Source organism: Alligator mississippiensis, chromosome 1 (genome assembly GCF_030867095.1).
Source record: "Alligator mississippiensis isolate rAllMis1 chromosome 1, rAllMis1, whole genome shotgun sequence".
NCBI lineage: Eukaryota > Metazoa > Chordata > Crocodylia > Alligatoridae > Alligator > Alligator mississippiensis.
Genome location: NC_081824.1, coordinates 278,555,022 through 278,573,807, shown reverse-complemented (window position 1 = coordinate 278,573,807; position 18,786 = coordinate 278,555,022). Strand labels below are relative to the sequence as shown.

The 18,786-nt window shown below is 39.9% G+C and overlaps 1 protein-coding gene across 2 annotated transcripts in view; it reads left to right on the top strand.

Annotated features, from left to right (window-relative positions):
- Positions 1-14,529, top strand: part of SAMSN1 (SAM domain, SH3 domain and nuclear localization signals 1) — a 129,751-nt gene extending 115,222 nt beyond the window's left edge. For both annotated transcript variants that reach the window (XM_019476574.2, XM_006263871.4), the window contains 2 exons: positions 3,821-3,971; positions 13,227-14,529. In XM_019476574.2, coding sequence (XP_019332119.1) covers positions 3,821-3,971; positions 13,227-13,426 — 351 coding nt within the window. In that variant the 3' untranslated portion in view covers positions 13,427-14,529. The remainder of the gene's footprint in view (positions 1-3,820; positions 3,972-13,226) is intronic.
- The last annotated feature ends 4,257 nt before the right edge of the window (positions 14,530-18,786 follow it).

The window sequence follows — 18,786 nt, the reverse complement described above, 5'->3', positions numbered from 1 at the left end:
TACCATGCCATTTAAATCTCTCCCCCTTCATTGAACTATTGGGGAGCCCACACTGTACATGTGCCCCCTTCCCCACCCCCCCACCCCCGCATGCTCCCCCAAAGGTGCGCATTTGCCAGAGAAGCAATCGTTCCTGATCTCATTAAGACCAGGAGAATATGTGCATCCTTTCAAACATGAGGAAAGCTAAATGCAGTATCCTCATAGTACTGTCTCTCACTGCTAGTTTCCCTCTTCTAGCCAGATGTTATTCTTAGGGCCCCTTCCTTTAAAATGTAAATTCATTATTGTCTGGAAGGGGCTGGTTCCTGTGCCTCAGAGCACTTCGAAGTAAACAACTCATATAAGATGCTGATTTTCAGCAGTTGCTGTTTTTCAGCTGTTTAGGCTCTGAGCTTCTCTTTGGCACCAAACTTAAGTCATTTTCATAAAGACGGACCATATGGAAATCCTGGAAATTCAGATCATCATCCAGAAAATCTGGGACACTCTCCCCAATGCTCTCACAAGCCAGTGGGAGAAGGGATACAAGTTGGGCAGTCAGCGGTGCCACACTACTCCAAGTCCTGGTCAGACTTTGGCCTGTGCCCCTGTGTTTCTGGGACACCCATTATAATTCCCCTTATGAGTTGGCCAAAACCAGCCTCTGAAATGTGGGACTGTCCTGGCTTTAACAGAACATACGGTCACCCTATTTTCATAGGACAATCCTGACTCTATTATGGCATGTAAGAAGTATGTTTTATATCAAATACCACAATGCATATAAACATAAGGACAATAAGGCAAAATATGGCTTTACACTACCAATACATAGACATTACACATACCAGATTAGTAAAACAAACTCAAAAATAGATGCATGACACCCCATGAACCCCCCAGATGTTAGTAGGGTTTGTAACAATAAAGACAACTGTGATATTGCTTTGATGTTTGTCTGGGCATGAACACATTCACATTGGGGCAGCATACAAACCAAAGGGACAGGAGTGACCAGGAACCTTGCAGCTCCATTAGTCCTGCAGCCACTCACTGCAGTTGAGGGGACTAGGAGTGACAGTGCATTAGTCCTGAAGTCATCTACCTGGCTCTTTTTATTTTTTCTCGGGTGCTTACTCTCACGTACAAAAGCTTGACCACTTGAGAATCCCATGCATGAAGAAACTACAGTTTCTACAGTAATGAACCACTGAAGAAGGCATTCCTATAGGAAAGCTGGGATGCTTGGCATCCCTTACAATCCCCAGCTGCCATCTGTGGCAGCCCAGCACAAAGAGCAAGAGTAGCCTGAATTGACACAGATCTGCTCCCGAGTCCAGGAGTCACAAATATGGCTTAAAGCCACTTTTGCTTCTTTCCTTTCCATCTCTGGCACTACACCAAAGCAAATCCGTACAGTAGAAAATATGGGTCATTTTTTTTCAAATACAGCTGAAAAAGGTGGAAGAGTAAATTCAAAAAAAAAAACTTGCTTGTGAGTCTCTTCATGTCACCTCTGCATGGAAGCTGCATATGTGCTGAGGGTCTGTCCTCTGTATGGTCTCTCTAACACAACGGCTACTCATCAGAAGGTTTCTTTGAATTAACACACTGTCAGTCTGCTACTAAATTTCCCATCTGATAAAAGTGCTCTATTAAAAAAAAGCCATTTGATGAACCTGCCAATTGTGTATTTACTTTTTGGTTTATAGCAAACCTGTACTTCATCTTCTTTATGACTGGAAAATGTTTTCTGGCTGGACTCAAATTGTTTTCTGGGTACATAAAATTTGAATGCTGTTTCTTAGTCTATTTTAGCAGTGGAATAAATATTATAACATAGCTATGAAACAATAATGATGGCATTTATGAAGTACTTTGCAATTTCAAAGCAATTTACAAACACTAATTAATCCTCACTTATTCCTACTTCAGTTTAGATAGGGAAATATTATTGGGTCAAATTGATCCCTTGTGTGACTTGAATTTTACCCATGACCTTCAGTTTAGAAGTTCTAAAAATGGACATACACACGAATATAAAAAGGTAACTCAAGACTGCAGAGTGAGAGATCAGTAGAACCAACACTAGAAAACCAGAGCCTCTGACTCCACACTCAGTCAGTTGGGCTAGGGACAGACATTCAAAAAGCCTGACCCTGAATTGATTCAATTTTTGCAGGTTAGTCTAACCTGCCTAGGTTGAACCGGTTTCCAACTGAACAGACATTCGCTCTGGACTGAGGAAATGCAGGCACATACCTGCAGTGGCTCAGGCTAGAAGCTGGGGGGTGGTAGAGCAAGCCTCCTTTCCCTTCCACAGTGCTGAGGGGGCATGGCCAGACCTCAGCAGGACGCTTTGATTAGGGAGGGGTCATCTGCCCAGCAGACCAGCAGGGAACTGATAACAGTGTGTATCACCCCTAACTCAGTGTTTAACACCCCATTAAGAAAACAAAGGGACATTACCAGCTACCTGTTGATTCTCCCTTTGTCCTGCCACAGCACAGACTGTAGCCAGCATGTGGTCTGCTAGCTAATGTTGAGATGCCTGTAAGGCCGAAGGGACAGGGAGGGCGGTGGGGAGGAGCAGGCAGATGCCTGCAGTCTGTGTAGAGCAGCAGCCAAGGAGCAGAGGGGAAGGGCCAGCTCTGCTGTGGAGCAGAGAGCCCTGCCCAGCCCAGAGAGCATGCTGGGGGAGTCTGATTTAACTTAAACCAGCAAGGAGTCTGGGACAGACATTGCATAAACCAGTTTGAGCCAAATCAGTTAAGTCTGATACTACATTCAACCAGGTTTATCTCAAACCAGTTTTAGCCATTTTCAAACTGGTTTCTGTGCACTGAACATCTGTTCTGTTACAGGTTTAAACCAGTTTCTGATCACTTAAACTGGTTTATGTGTAGTATCTGTCCCTAGCCTTGAGGACTGAAGAGAAAATATGAGGGAAGAGTGTTGCATAACAACTGGAAACATGGCCCAAACTATGAATGACAGATTCAGATCTACCCACTTCTAAATTATGAGGGGTCTCTGGATGTGGAGTTTGGGTTTGTCCCATTGTAGATAGATGTTGGGCCAATCACTGAAATTTGGGGGGATTTGAATAAAATTCATTGCTAACAAATAATGGAAATTCTCATTTAGTGGTCTGAATATTTTTTATTTTCTTCCCTGATCTGTTAAGAAATTGTGTTTTTGTTTCTGTATCACTCATCCCTTCCAGAGAATCCAACTGTTACTTCAAAATAGCTCATTAGAAAATATGAAGGATACCATAACCTTAATTTCATTCCATGACCTTTTAAATGGCTTATCATGTATAGCATATACTATGCAATGAGTGCCTTTATGGTTGACTGCTGTGGTTCCTGGTGGTCCACTGATGAAAATGGAAAACCCTGGAGTTTTAAGTTCTTCCATTTCCAACAAAAGTAAAACACAAAGTTAGGGGAGTTATAGGCACTTGGCCAGATATTCAGTTGATGTAAACCAAGGTAAAAAAGGAAATAGTGAATTATACAAGCTCATGATCTGGTCCACTGTTATCTATTGGATAGCTATTTGGTAAACTAACCCCAATCTGATTGTAAAGTATTAGATTTATTTGACTGTGCCACAATTTAAGATGCCTGATGCTTAGACATGACTAGGAAGGGAACAGACCTGTCTTTATAGATGCTTCACAGAAAATGTTGGTTGGGGGCTCCTGGTGCTCCAGGGGTCCTGACAGCTTTTTTTCCTCTGTCCACAGAAAATGAAAGAGATAAAACTGCAGTTATGTCTGTAACCTCTCTTGTTCATGGACTGAATTGTTTGTTTGGATTCCCATTTGTAGGAATACACATCAACTCTCTTGCTAAATGGCTATGAGACTCTGGAGGACTTGAAGGATCTACAAGAGAGCCATCTGGTTGAGCTAAATATTACAGACCCAGAAGACAGGGCCAAGCTACTGTCTGCAGTTGAAAATCTACAAGACTATGAAAGTAAGTGTCTAAACTTTCATTCATTGTTAGGTCTAGCTTACAGAAACATGTAAGCTACATGCTACAGTAAAAAACAAAAATGATAAGATGTTATGTCTGAAGATGGACTAGACTTTTTCCTGATACATGGTTCATTTTTTCTTCTTTGTTCAAACATCTGTTTTTCTCCCCTGATTATATAAATAATCCTTCTTCCAGCAGCATCTGAACATTTCTCAGTCTTTAATGTGTTTATCCTTATGACAGCCCTGAGAGGTAGATACATGCAATTATCCCCTTCTTACAGATGGGAACTCAGGCACAGAGGCTGACTTGCCCAAGGTCATAGAAAAATGCTGTGGTACAGCAGAAAATTGAACCTTCTGAGTTTCAAGGGAGTGTCCTGATGAAAATATAGCTACTTCCTATTAGTACAATAAAGTATTTTCACTGTGGGAAAGGTGATCCTGGTTCCATCTACATGAGATGCTACTCCTGCACAGTAGTGTCGCGTGTCACGAAGCATGATGTGATGCTACTGCACAACAGTAACAAGCTACTGCACAGTAATAATGAGCTACTGTACAGTCAGCATCACCAAAAAGCTGTTTGGGGATGCTACAGTAACTCCAGTTATGCAGTCGTTTAGTACTTGTGTATGCAAGTACTAAATAAATGCACAGTAACAACTGTGCAGTCAGCGTCTCATATAGATACGACCCCTGAAAAGGAAGACTTCAACTTCATCTCCTCAGACATCTTTTCCCCTCTTTCAGTCCCTATCCACCACATTTACTGGCATTTCTAGTAAGGGTCAATGAATAGCAGTTTGGATAAAATAGAAGCTGATCTGCAGACTAAATAAAAGCTCCTGTGCAGGCTAAACCCACAAAGAACCTAACCTCAATGTTGTTTGAAATTCAGAGAGCTGATTTTTGTTTGTGTGCATGCTCGTATTCTGTCATTTTTCTTCTTCTATTGCTTGGCACTTTCACCTGAAGTAGAAGTGCCAAGACATCATGAGACATGCTGTCCTTGTGATATTTCCAGCCTGATTTCTAAACCAAAATAGTTCAGATCAAGTTCCTGTAAAATTTGGCTAAACATGCCACATCTTGACCCTGCCTTCAGAGTTTGTTCGTCATTACTGCAGTTAACTCTTAACTGAGCAGTCAGTTCATCAGATGTCCAGTCTGAATTGGGGATTATCTGGAATCAAAAATGGGACCTGAAAATGAAAACCCATGTGTAGATGTTTTGGGGATTTCTTACAGCTCATAACAAGACTAATAGCTTATCTGCATCTCCCTACTCTGTCACTTGACTGGAGAGAGGCGTGAATCTCTCTCTCCCTCTCTCATAATCTTTCACATACACTTATATGCTGTACATTAAATTCAGTTAATCAGGATTTCACCCTAGATAAGCACTCGTATTCTCACTCTGCTTCTCTGAGTTTCTGAGAACCCCAGTGGCTATCTTAGCTCCCCTTAGCTTTCTCCCTTTAGTTTCCCAGCGCTCCCTCTTTTGATCTTTCTGGACCCTCGCTCCCATTCAGTACTTGACTCCCTTTGCCCCTGCAGTCTCTCCTTGCCCAGTTAGTTACTGGAAAGGAAAGAGGTTTCACAAGAACTGGCAAGAAGAGTTGTTCAAATTACCTCTTCTGCAAACACCATTACTCTCTATGGACCAGATGAAGGAAGGAAATCAGGATCAGAACTTCTTTCTACTCAATGGTGTCTGTCAGTTGAGGGTATGAGGAGACTACGAAAGCAAGACTGAAGTGAGGAGGAGTTGAGAACTCCAACCAGTGGTTATGGAAGAGACTAAGTAGTACTCATGTGTGGCAAGCTGCCAGTCCCTTTAATCTGACTTTGCACATGTGTGTGTGTGTGTGTCTGTGCGTGCACGCTAGCATGTGCATATGTATAGCTTGATAACTGGCTGCCGTATTCTGTATGTTTTATACAATAGCTTAACAGGAGATGTGCAAGCAAGACACAAGCCCTGGATGCTGCCTAAGGAGGAGGTGAGGGGAAGAATGGAGTCAGGGGGTGTGTCACACTCCCACCCTGCGCATGCAGTGGTCTGGTCCCCACAGCAGGGAGTGGTGAGCAGCAGTGACAGGGGTTGACTGCCTGGGTATCAGCAGCACATGGTGCAGGGCCAGCAGCTGGCAGAAGCAGGGAGCTACAGTAGGGAGGTGTCCAAGAGGATTAATCATGGTGCCTCTTCTTTTTTTGCCAAAAAATGTTTTTTTAAGTCATGACTCACCACATGTAAGCAACAAAAAAGGAGGCAACATCTTCCTCTGCAGCAGTGAACCTCTGGTTAGCTTGCCCTGTTTCTGCTGACCACTGCCCCCGCACCACGTGTTGCCACTGCCCAGGGTACAGAACTGGATGGTTACACCTCTGGTTTTATGCTATGCATTTTACAACATCAATATTTAACCAGGGAAAAAACCAGGAATAGAAAATGCTAGGGTTGTGGGGGGGGGGGGGTTTCAAAGGGTTTTGAGTCAGCATGGAGCATGAGAGCAAAGCATGAGGGTTTTTCACAGGTCAGCATGGGTATGATAAAAAACTATTTTGATATGGTGTACTTACGGTTTACTATTTATAATCCTAAAGCAGTAAATGCATTGCAGGCTGCTTTAACTTTCTTAACTTTTTAAGAACTTGGCACCAAATCGTGTCTGTCTCAAGTTCCTTTTATTTTTAGCATGTTCAGCATGTTCCCAGGTCACTAAAAGTGTAACGATCATGTAAGGTATGACTGGGCAAGATCTCTGCATGTCCCTTATATTAAATTAATTTTTATTATTCATATGTGATCCCTGCTTTTTGCTGTTATGTCATTGTTATGCAGGCAAAATATTGCTCCTGAGGACATCTGTCCCCTAACATACAGTTGAAGTTGTTAGTTATGTTAATAATAACAATAAATCTTATAAAGTGCCCCGTGCTTCAAAGCCTGTGATGATGTTTGCATTATTAGATGGAGAGAAGAGATGAATGTTTTCTTCACATCAGCTTTGGATACATAGTGTCAATTTTATAGTATTTGAATTCAATCTAAGAATGTACCCAGAAATTATGAATAGTGAATGCTCACACCAGAATTCAGGATAGCACTTACACATGCACTTAACTATAAGCATCTGCCAAAGTCCCATTTACTTCAACAAGACTTGTGTATGCTTAAAATTAAGCATATGCTTGAATTATTTCCTAAATAGAGGTGATCTCCTGAACCAGGAAAATGGTGATCAAGTTTACCTTCCCTGATTGCCATTGCACCATAATGTTTGTCATCTGACTGATGGGAGAGAGCTGTAATGTATGGGATATGATATCATACTTCTAAAGCAGAGAGATATTAGAGACTTAAATTGATAAACCTCCACAGAGGACAATTGGGCAAGTGGCTAGAAAAAAAGAATGAGAGCCCAGATGACTTTGTGGGTAAATTCAAGCATTAGAATCTGTGACCTTGGTCATGTCAGTTGACATCCTTGTGCTTGAGTAAATCCAATGGGAAAACTGGGTGTAAAAAGGTTGGCACAATTGTTATAAGTGAATTCTAACATCTGAAATGAACTTTCCCAGCTCAATATTTTCTTCCTAAATGGACATGACTCAATCCAACACAAATGATTTCTTAATTAAAATTGATTTTTTGCCCTGCTTAAGTGAGCAGCATAATTACCCACAGCTACAAGGTATTCTGTTTACCAGCCACAGCAATTGCATTGAGGGACACTAAAATACATGTTCAACAGTCATCTAGGTAAATATAATGCTCTTTCTTTAAGCTGTGTGAGACAGTACTGATGACATCTATTATACTTGCAGTTCAAAGCTTGTCATTCTCACAGAGCTTGAACCGTTTCTACTTTTTTGTATTGTAGTGCAGCCCCCCCCTGAAACTTGTAATCAGCTGATCTCAAGAAGTGTCCAGATTTGAAATGAAAGGTTTCCTGAGTTTGTGCAGTACTACTATTATTTATTATGTCCAAATGTTCTAGGGCAGGAGTGCTCAACCCCCAGCTTGTAGGCCAGATCTTGCCCCGGCGCAGTGTCATCTGCCCTGCAGGGCTCTTCCCAGGACTGTGAGGTCTGCCAGCATTCTCTTCTACTCTCCTGCAGGTATCTCTGTAGCAGTGCTACTCAATCCAGGTGTTGTGGCACCCTGGGGTACCATGAGATCCTTTGAAGAGTGTTGCGATGTATAAGGAGATAATCAGATAAGCACAGGCTCAGGCTTATCCTTGCTTGGCTGCTTCCCCACCCTGCTTGCCCTGCTCTTCCGTAGGGAAATAAGTACTGTAATATATAAATGCATTCTTGAGTGCCACTCAATTCACAAAAGCTGTGGAGGAATGCCTCAAGTTCAGTGGGGGTGTTTTGAGTTAAAAAAGGTTGAGAACCACTCTATAGCATTTGGACTTCCTCCTCTAGTGCATGAAGTGTCATGACTAACATTTATTAGTTGCAGATTCTCTTTCAACCCTGGTGGACTTCTGTAATTTTGCAAAACTCATAAGGCCACTAGGTCTCTAACAGGTTGAAATTGCTGTAGCTCTTCTGAAGTCAGTGAAACTTAAGCATGTTCTGAATAAGAATGGACTTAAGCATAGGTTGTAGAATCAGGGTTTTAGACTGAGTCAGAGCTTTATGCTAAGATTTTTCTGGAGGGACCTGTCCTTTTACCAATTCTGTAAAGTGTCATGCATGTCTAGGCAGCTACATAAATAATAGTAATTTCCAAGTGTAAAGTGAAACAGTACAGGTTTATCACACATCTGTTGTCAAAGGCATACAACCTAATATTTTTTCAGTACTTTTAGTCTCATCCCACAGTCTAAAGTAGTACAAGAATATACGTGTCAAAATGATGCATATCTTAGACTCTGCTGGCCATATCTTAGACAACTCTGACTGAAAACTATTTATCTCCTATGAAACGGCTTTACTGTAGAAAAATAATATGACTTCCATTTGTTGATAAGATATTGAGGTCTGATGATTCTGCAACTTTTAACGGTACTTTATTTTTATCTATTTCTGTTTCTTGTGCATTGTATCTTCTTCTGACATCCTAACAAGATTAAGCCTACAAACTTACCTTTAATGATAGCTTGAACATGTATGTGTTAGACCAGAAAATTCAGAGGAAATAGGTAAAAAAAGCCAAGAGATAAAAATAAGCCTATCTTCTCCTTGTGAAGCAGAACAACTTGAGTTGTACGCTGCATCTATTTATATTTATAATGCTCAGGTTCCTGTTGAGCTTATTTTTGCATTCATTACATGATAGAGGTAGGTGAAAAAAATTCTGTCCAAAAATATTTAAACTAAAACTGGCCTTTTTACTAGCAGATTTGTACTCTGAAACATTCTGTTTTTGAAAATAAAACAGTTGGCTTTTTATTTTCATCAAAAAAATTCTAAAATTTAGGCCAAAAAACCCTCCCAAATTTTACTTTTTTTCTACATTTTATGTGAAAAATATTTGGCATTCCTTGACAAGCTCTAGTAACAATGTAGCTGTTCAGAGCTCCATTTTATTTTTCTTGACAACTTTCTTTTTAGTTTACTTGTCAGAAGATATTTCATTGATTTAGCGACAGAGGGCCTGTGTTCCAATATACTGTTCGCTTGAAGTTAAGGACAAAATTTGCTTATAAAGTTGCGTATGAACAGCAGACAAACATACAAAGCTAACAACAACAATAATCAGCCATATATTTTCATCTTTAAAAAATGTAAGTCCAAATGTGTGCGTTTGTCACTGTGACAACTAAAGTGGAAGCCATTAATACAAAAAGCACATGATTCCTTTGTGCACTGGAAGTTAATTTACACAGATAAACATAGCTAATGGAAAGAAAGCTGAAGAAAAGTAAAAATGGTGTGTATGTGTATGTGCATGCACAAATATGTGTATGTGCACACACACTAAGCAGCCAGAAATCAGTGTATCTTCCCTTGCACTTGAAGGAAAAAGACAGAGAAAACAGACAGAGCTTCCACTTTGACCTTGAGAATGTAAACAGGATTAACACGTTTAGGTCACTACAAGGCAGAATAGACAGATGATTCTACAGAAGCTGATAAAAGCACCAGCAAGTTGCATTATAGCTGATCATGGGATTACAGCTGAAGTATAAGAAAAGCTTCTGAATTCAGCAACTCAAGAAGGGTTCATACCATAGCATAGTGAATTCTGTGCTCAGTGACCCAGTAGACTTGTTTATTTCTAGTACTGGTTACAAGATTACTAATGAAAAAGTTAACGTCACAAACAACAACAACCCAGCCTGCTACTACAAAGAAGTCCTAGTGTAATGCTACTGGAACAACTGGAGTTATGCTAGTCATTAATTTGGCTCAATATGATAACAAGCAAGCAAAAAAGGTTACATTTGTTATGACAAACTAGTTGAAAGAGTTACAGGTACCAGTTGAATGTGTCCAAAAGTACACATTTTAAATGAGGATAATTATCCATTAATAGTGGGAGATGGAGGATTCTCCCTCGCTTGAGTTGTTTAAATCCAGACTAGACATCTTTCTAAAGGATAAGTCATACCTCCAACAGAGGTTATTGACGGAGAAATTAGTAGGTGAAGTTCTATGATCTATGTGCACACAAGAGTTCAGACTAAATAATTGTAGAGTAGTTGAAGAAACTATGACGGGGAGTAATGAGTTAGGCATAAGGAGGTGGTATCATTTCTGTATGTGGAATTTGCAAGATTAATATGGGATGCTACCTACATTTTAAAAAGGATATTGGAAAATTGGAGATGTTGCAGAAAAGAGCCACAAACAATGATTCAGGGGCTGGAGAAAATGCCTTTCAGTGAGAGGCCTAAAGAACTCCATCACATGGGCTGATCAGAAAAGGAGATTGGGAAGTGAACTGATTTACAAGTACCTTCACAAGGAGAAGACATGAAATACTAAAGTGTTTTTTAATTCAGTAGAGAGAAGCATAACAAAAACCAAACACTGGAAGCTGAAGGTAGACAAACTGAGATGAGAAATTAGGCACATATTTTAAAAGCAAAAGTGATAAATTACTGTAACAAAGTACAAAGGGAAATGCACGATTTTCCTTCTCTTAATAATTTCAGATCATGGCTGAAAATACACTTAAGCTAAATCACTTGTGTTTAACTAATTTTAGGGATAACTGGGTGAAAGTTATTGGCCTATAATAGACAGGAGTTCAGACAGGTTAATCCTTTGGCCCCTCCTGACCTTAAACTATATGAATCTATGAATCTTCTTTATGCATCTGGCTTTTCCAGGAGGGATTTTGCCTCCTAAGCCACAATCTGTCCTCAAAGCTCAGTGAAAGACACTAAATATACTCTAGCCTCCAGCCTGATGATAGACGCATGCCAAGTAAGGACAGTCTATGAGTGCCCATAATCTACTCCACCTCCAATAGACAGTATGCATCTGCACTGTAAAGCTGTCACCATTAACAAATATAGGACTAATTGAAATAATGGAACTTTGTTAATTACATATAACAATTCACCCATCACTCTCATGATTAATTTGCCCTTGCCTCGGTCTGCTTTACTATGTGTGTCACATTCTCTCTGCACTGATGATCCTCTTAATTGTTTTGGGTCAGTTTAAATTGTGCTCGTGTGTGTCAGCAGTGAAGGTTCAGTGATAATTATTTTACCCCAGAGTAACCATTTAAGTGGAATAAAGGTGCATTCTTTAACAAAGAAATAAAGGTTGAGTTTCCATGGAGAGTATATATTTGGTGAGAAGCTGTCTCTCTCCTCTGAGGCCTGCTTTCTTCTTGGAAAGCAACCAACATCTGAAGTCACAAGTGACCAAAAGGAATGCCTCAAGGAAGATCAGAAATGAGTGGAAAATGTCGTGTATTATGAAGAAATTTGCTATGAATAAACAGCAGGTAATTTCTGGCCAAAAAAAGAGGAAATCTTATTAATGAGATATTTATTTATGATGTATACCAAATTCTTGGCACAGAGACATATACAGTCAGGGAGACCTGAGGCTGTGATTTTCTGAGAAATCAGTTTACACTCTTCCCATTAAAGCTGCATGCCTTTGCCATTCACTAGCAGATTATTCAGAATAGAGCAGTGTTAAATAAGGGTAAATGTTTTGCAGGAGAAAGTTACTTCTATTTAATTTGGGCCAGATTTTCAGAAGGCAGGATAGGAGTCATAAAACTTTCACTGTGTTTTTCACAGCTGCCTTTTTTTGTGCCTCCTTTCTCTCTCTCTCTCTCTCTCTCTCTCTCTCACACACACACACACACACACACACACACACACACACACACACACACACGAATACATATCGAGCCACTTCATTTATATGCCAATTTAGAACTTTTGAAAATGAAGTAGTTGGATGGCATGTCCTGGATCCAAATACTGAAAATAAGGTTCCTACTCTGTGAGGTTTATAGTCTAGAATTACAGAAGCAATCATACATTACATTACAAATAAAACAGAAGACTAAGGTTGCTTTGTGAACTAAAATGCTACATGGTAGTGAGTGGATCTTTACAGGAGCTTTGAAAGTGAGGGAGAGGAGAGAATCTGGCTTATATTGAACCACAATAGTTCAAAGCAGGGTTTGGCAACCTTTTTCCCACAGTTGGCTGCTTCCTACAACCTAGCCCAAGTTACAGTCCCATACCCCATGATGATCAGAGACTGCTGCAAGAGGAATAGATAGAAAAAGGCAGGTGCTAGGATCCTGGGGGGCCTTATCTGCTGTAGCAGTGAAACTAAGCTGAATTTGGTAGGTGCTAGGACCCTTGGGACATCTCCTCTGCTGCTGTGGCTGTAGAGTGCTGCAGATTGCCTGAACTGTGGAATACATTCAGTTCACAAGTCACCTCCGGCCTGTAGGCTGTAGACCCCTGATACAATACATTGTGAACAAGCAGAACCCATGCACAGTCCCATTAACTGCAATTAGTTCAGCAGGGGCTTAAGTATCCACTTGTGAACCACGTATTGCACTTTGCAGGGTCAAGATCAAGCTGAACAGGAGCTTAGGGGCTGTTGACATCATCTAGTAGTAAAAATTCTTGGTGCTTTGATTTCTAAGATTTCAGTTTCTAGCAGATACAGAGGACATGCTTAAGAGCACAGTGGTGTTGCCCGTTCAGTATCTGCAGTACTTCAAGATCAATCGCTATCAGACCCTTGCTTGAGATACTTTTATAACACATCCTTTTTCTTCTTTTTTTTTTTACAGCTGAACAAGAACATGAAAATGAGAAAGTGCCCCTGAGTTTAAGCCCTGACCTGAGCTTTAACAAGTCACAGTTAAATGACTGTCCAAGAGACTCTGGCTGTTACATCTCATCAGAAAATTCAGATAATGGTAAAGAAGAGCTGGATCCAGAAACCCTGTCCAACTTAGTACAGACAATCAGTATCACCGAGCCCAACTGATTCTGTCTGTGTGCTTTTCTGCAGCTTTGCAGATATGACTAGCTGATACGTGAAGCTAATTTGTTAGTGTGGCAGCATAGCAGTAGTCTGCAAAATATCCTCGACAGTGAACACCCTCCTAGGATTTCCACATGAAATACTGTGTCTTAGACTATATTCAATGTTTAGACATTGCCTAGCTAAATCTTGGGTGGTGAGAACAGTGCCCCAGGTTTTACTTCTTAATTAACCCTTGAACAATTGACTGAAGAGAAAGTAAAATAATTGCTATATATTTATAAATAGAGAGATTTATATATATAATATATGTACAGTAAATGCATTTTCTATAATAACAGATAGTGGTTTTAGTGAGTGGCACATAGTTCTGGATATGTTCACTTCCAGATCCTTCGGAAATATTGTACATAGTATACATATTTATTATTTTAAATGCTAAATAATAATTACACTGTATCTTTTTTTATTTTCTGATGTGTATTTGTTTGCTATTATACAAAACATGCTTTTCATCAGTACATCATCATAATGGAAAGGTGAACAGACTGATATTCTGCAATTGAAAATATTGGGCCTGATTCTCATTTACATTAAAGTTGCTTCATACAACTCTGCCTTAAAGGGCCTCACAAAAGGCTTAAAAGTAATTTACAGCCAGCTTCAGACCTCTTCACACATTGTCAAATGGTGCAAAAGAACTTTAGGGGAAATCAGAATCAGGGCATCTATATTCAATAATCTTCAGGAATACATGGCGCACTGAGTTTCTTACATGCCGTTATCTTCCGTAGAAATTCATGTCTTTTCTGAACATTGTGAAAAGAAAGAGAGCTATTTTTCACTAAATGGATATGATATCCACAATTGAGTTTTTTCATTTGTTTTTGTGAACCTCCTTCCTCTTGTGTTTAGTCTAGCATTTGTTAGCAGAAATATTTGTTTATGTACAAATGCCAATAGCTAATGCATAAGTATATATCATTCTCCCCTCATCTGACAGCAAATTCTTATTCCCCTATGTATTTTATATTGGAATAAATATTTAATTTCTTGTTTTCTTCATAAAGTACTTCTATTGACAATAAACTGAAGTATGTGATTGAGCCACTTATCAATTATTTCATTTTTATTCTAGACATTAGCTCTGAAAGACTGTACTTTTCTAATGGTAACATTGTAGATGACAAAATCCACTGAGCATTCTTTTATCATGCATGATCTTCTGTGTATTAAATCAATGGAACAACTTTCTGCTCACCTATTAGTCTCACAATTTTCATAACTTAAAGCATTTATATTTACTTTAAATAGTTTCCACTAGATTACTGACAACTTCAAATGAAAATTTGGAAGAGATCGTGCATGGAAAGTTCCAGCCCCAAAAGACAATTGCTGTAGGAGTTATGAGGAAGTGAAAATAAGGGCTTGTGCAGCCATCAGTAAATGCCATGCCAATGTGGAGGTAGTCGTGCTTGTTTCAGAGTATATAGTTCTTCTGGGAAGAAGCTGCTCTAAAAGGCTATTGTGGGATAGCATATCATTGGATTCCAAAGATTTCTATCAAATAAGCTCAACTGACAAATAAAAAGAAGGGAGGGTTGTTTTGTTTTGTTTTTAGCTTCTAGACTTGGAGGCTATGATCTGGCACCTACAATTTTAATGAGATGGGTTTTTTCTAGCTCAGTGGTTCTCAACCTTTTTTGGACATAGGGCACCCCTCCATAACTTTTATGAATTGAGTGGCAATCCAATTTCAAAAACGTATTTATATATTATGGTCCTCACTTCCTTGCAGAGGGGCCTGACAGTGGAGGTAAGGGTCTGCCAAGGCAGAAATAAACCTGAGCCAGCACTTATCTGCTTATATCCTCACACCTTGCAGCACCCTTCAAAGGATCTCAGGGCATCCTAAGTTGAGGATCTCAGGGCAGCCTGGTTGAGAATTACTGTTCCAGCTTAATAATGAGACTGCAGCTTAACCTCCATTAACAATCCTCTCAGCAATATTTGAATCACAATAGGATCCCTCATAAAGTTGGTACCAAATTAATGAAGTCTGTTCTCTGCTGCATTTTGATGTAAATCTATGTATGGACAAAGATGGTTCTGGTTTAGTTAAACTGGCATTAGCCACTTCCCCCCCCCCCCCCCCCCCCCCCCATAATAAGAGCGTTCAATTGGTTTAGATGTCCTTGTGACAGAGGACAAGTAAGTTTTTCTTGAACACCCTCTTGGTGTTCTGTGTGCGTTGAATTGGTTTAATACCATAGTACCAGGTGCTTATTTTTTTGGTCACACTTCGTCACACAGTGGTGTGAATGCTGGGTCCTACCAAATAAGTTGTTGGAATTTTAAACACAACTACTGTGTGGCTTTCAGGTAACAAGCAGATAAGATCTCTCAGATATCCTACACGTGGGAGATCACTGTCTACAAAGAGGCACAAAGAATGATAAAAGTGCACCATGGCATGTTTAACTGCATGGATTTATAAAAGAAACCAGGATTTGGTTAAGCAATCACAATGACATAGTTGCAGGCAGCTCTCCACCCCACATTATATCTTCTCATCAGTGTTGCACTGGGACCACACTATCCACCGATAGCAAGGGTGGTGAACACTTGAGGTCAAATGACTGAATAGCAGCTAGTTATTAAATGCATTGATATGAACAGTGAATTTAAACAGTTGTGCTCCTAACAGGTTAGAAGCAGAGTTGATTTTACCCAGCAGCTTGTCTGCTCTGGAAAATGTGTCAACGCAACTGTGAGTTTATTCAAGACATTTGTAACTTCCTGTGAAGGCTGAATAGATTACATCTCACATTGAGAAATTTCCGCTCTTTCAACCAATTCTGAGAAAAAGAATGAGGAAATTTTCTATACCACAAAGAATAAGGCTTCTTACAGCAACTACTTACCAGCCTATTTCACCTCACAGCAGTTTTGTAAATCACCTTAATCATGGAGGTGATTAAATCATTTGTCTTTACACAAGTAACCTTGCAATTGGCTTCATGGAGGCTTATCAGAATAAAGACTAAATAAGAAAATAAATCGCTGCTTGGATGTTAGCAATGGTGGGAAATTTTAAGAAAAAGAGCCTAGTGTACAAATGAGTTGTACAGGCAGCTGAACGGAGCATGATATGGACCCTTAGCTATACTCTTTTACTGCTTTGGGAGCTTTTATTCCACATTTCATTTTTATTTACTTCTGTGTGTGCCTCATAATTGATCATGATTGGTCATTACTCAAGGAAAGTGAAATTCCCTTCATTATGGGGGTATGAGAAGGAGAAAAGCGATGTCAGAAGAGTTGAAGAGACCCCTGTTTTAATGCAGCTATCCGGACAGAAGTTAATAATGCTCTTAGCATTAATTTCTGCTCAGCATTTCTTCCTGTCAAATGAGGCAAGTGGTATTCCAGAGGTGAGAGTATTCTTGATATTTTAGGGAAATGTGTCTGGTAGTTATGTGACAGGATTGTTTGTGTAGTTTTAAGAACAAATACTCGTAAATCACCGGTTAGAAAAACACTCGTAAATCATAGGTTGCATAAGGATGATCCTGCCTTGAGCAGGGGATTGGAATAGATGACTTCCTGTGCAGTATTGCCAACTCTCGTGATTTTGGCATTGTTCTTAAAGTCTACGCTTTGTGAATATGAAAAACTTAACTTTTTCTTTTATACATACACACACACACACACACACACGTGTGTGTGTGTGTGTGTGTGTGTGTGTGTGTGAGAGAGAGAGAGCGAGCTACATTTTTCACATTCCCGAAGCGTAGACTTTAAGAACAGCACCAAAAATCATGAGAGCTGGCAACACTGCCTGTGTTCCCTTCTAGCCCTACTTTTCCATTATTTTGTATGGCTCAAATCAGACCATTTAATGGGGCATGAGGCCCATACTACATTTCAATGCCTAGTTCACATGGGTAATATATAGGGAAGTCCATTTATATACCTGAAAGTGTCCCTTTTCCCCTGCATTCTGAGCCACAGATCCAAGGAAACAGTCAGGAATCTCACTGTTCTTAGTTTTTAAAACAAGTTAAGTTGTAGTTTTGGCATGTGGTGTCCCTATGAATTATACTTGCTTGCAATTTACCACCTTTCTCTTTTATGAGCTGTAGTGCAAAAATCTTTCATTACTGCACGAGAATGCAGCACAGCTCAAAGACTTGACAAAAATCAGTAGAAAAGAGCAATTCAAGGTTTCCTTTAGATACATGTATAAATAAAAAAAAACAAAGTCCACACAAAATCTGGTTTAAAAAAAAGGGTGACAACCACATTATAGTCAGATTTTGGAATTAAATACAACTGCATACTATAGCATTGTCTTTGCCAGGCTTTAGGCCAAGCCCTATGCTCTTTACCCTACCCAAGTATTTCTCTGTGTGCTGCAGAAGAGTAGCAAAAAAGAGGGGGGAATTATTTTACTGAAGAGGAGATGGCACTGAAAGTCAGAAGATTCAGATTCACTTGAGAATTGGCAAAGACTTGCTCTGTGACCCTGAATTAGGGACCTGTTCCCTCTCAGTTTTTGAATGCTCTGCTTGAGACATCACTTGGAGTGATTTTCATGGTGGATGAACATCAGCATCAGTATCAGAAGTTCTCCAATACAGCTCTGAAAATCAAGCACCTAAATTTTACCACATTTTTGTTGTGGGGAGCAAGGATGGGGAAGCAGATACTTTGTAAACAATGCTTAACCTTATGCCTTTTATTCCAAACATTTCTGTGGGTGAATCTACATGTTCATTAATGCACAGTCATAACTGTGCATTTAGTTTAGTAGTTACTTAATGAAGTACTAACTAAATGCGCAATAACTACAGTTACTGCGCAGTAGCGCCAACGCACCATTTTTTAGTGATGCTTACTGTGCAGTAACCTAATACTACTTCACAGTAGCATATTAGTATGCTTTTTGCCTGGCACGCTACTGTGCAGTGTTATTAGGCTGCTGCACATTAAGCATCTCATGCAGCTGCACCCTGCGTTGTTCAACATACCATATGAGAATAGAGCCTTTGTGACTATAAGCATCCCTTTAAAAGGAAAGTATATTTGAAATACCTTGACAAATAACTTTACATTTTACAGGGTACACAGAAACAGATCCAGGATTTTCAAAGGAGACTACAACATCAGCAAGCAGCATGGCAAGAGTGGCTGCATCCCCTGCTCCCAGCCTCCTACCCTGCCCCAGACCACACCATGCAGCAGTGAGGGACATTTTTAAGCCTCCAAGGAAGAAAAAATTTCCCCTCTCCCTTCCCTGCTCAGAGGCACATCTCCTTCCCTTCCCCCACCTGCCATTGTGTCCTAAGGGAAAGGGGAGC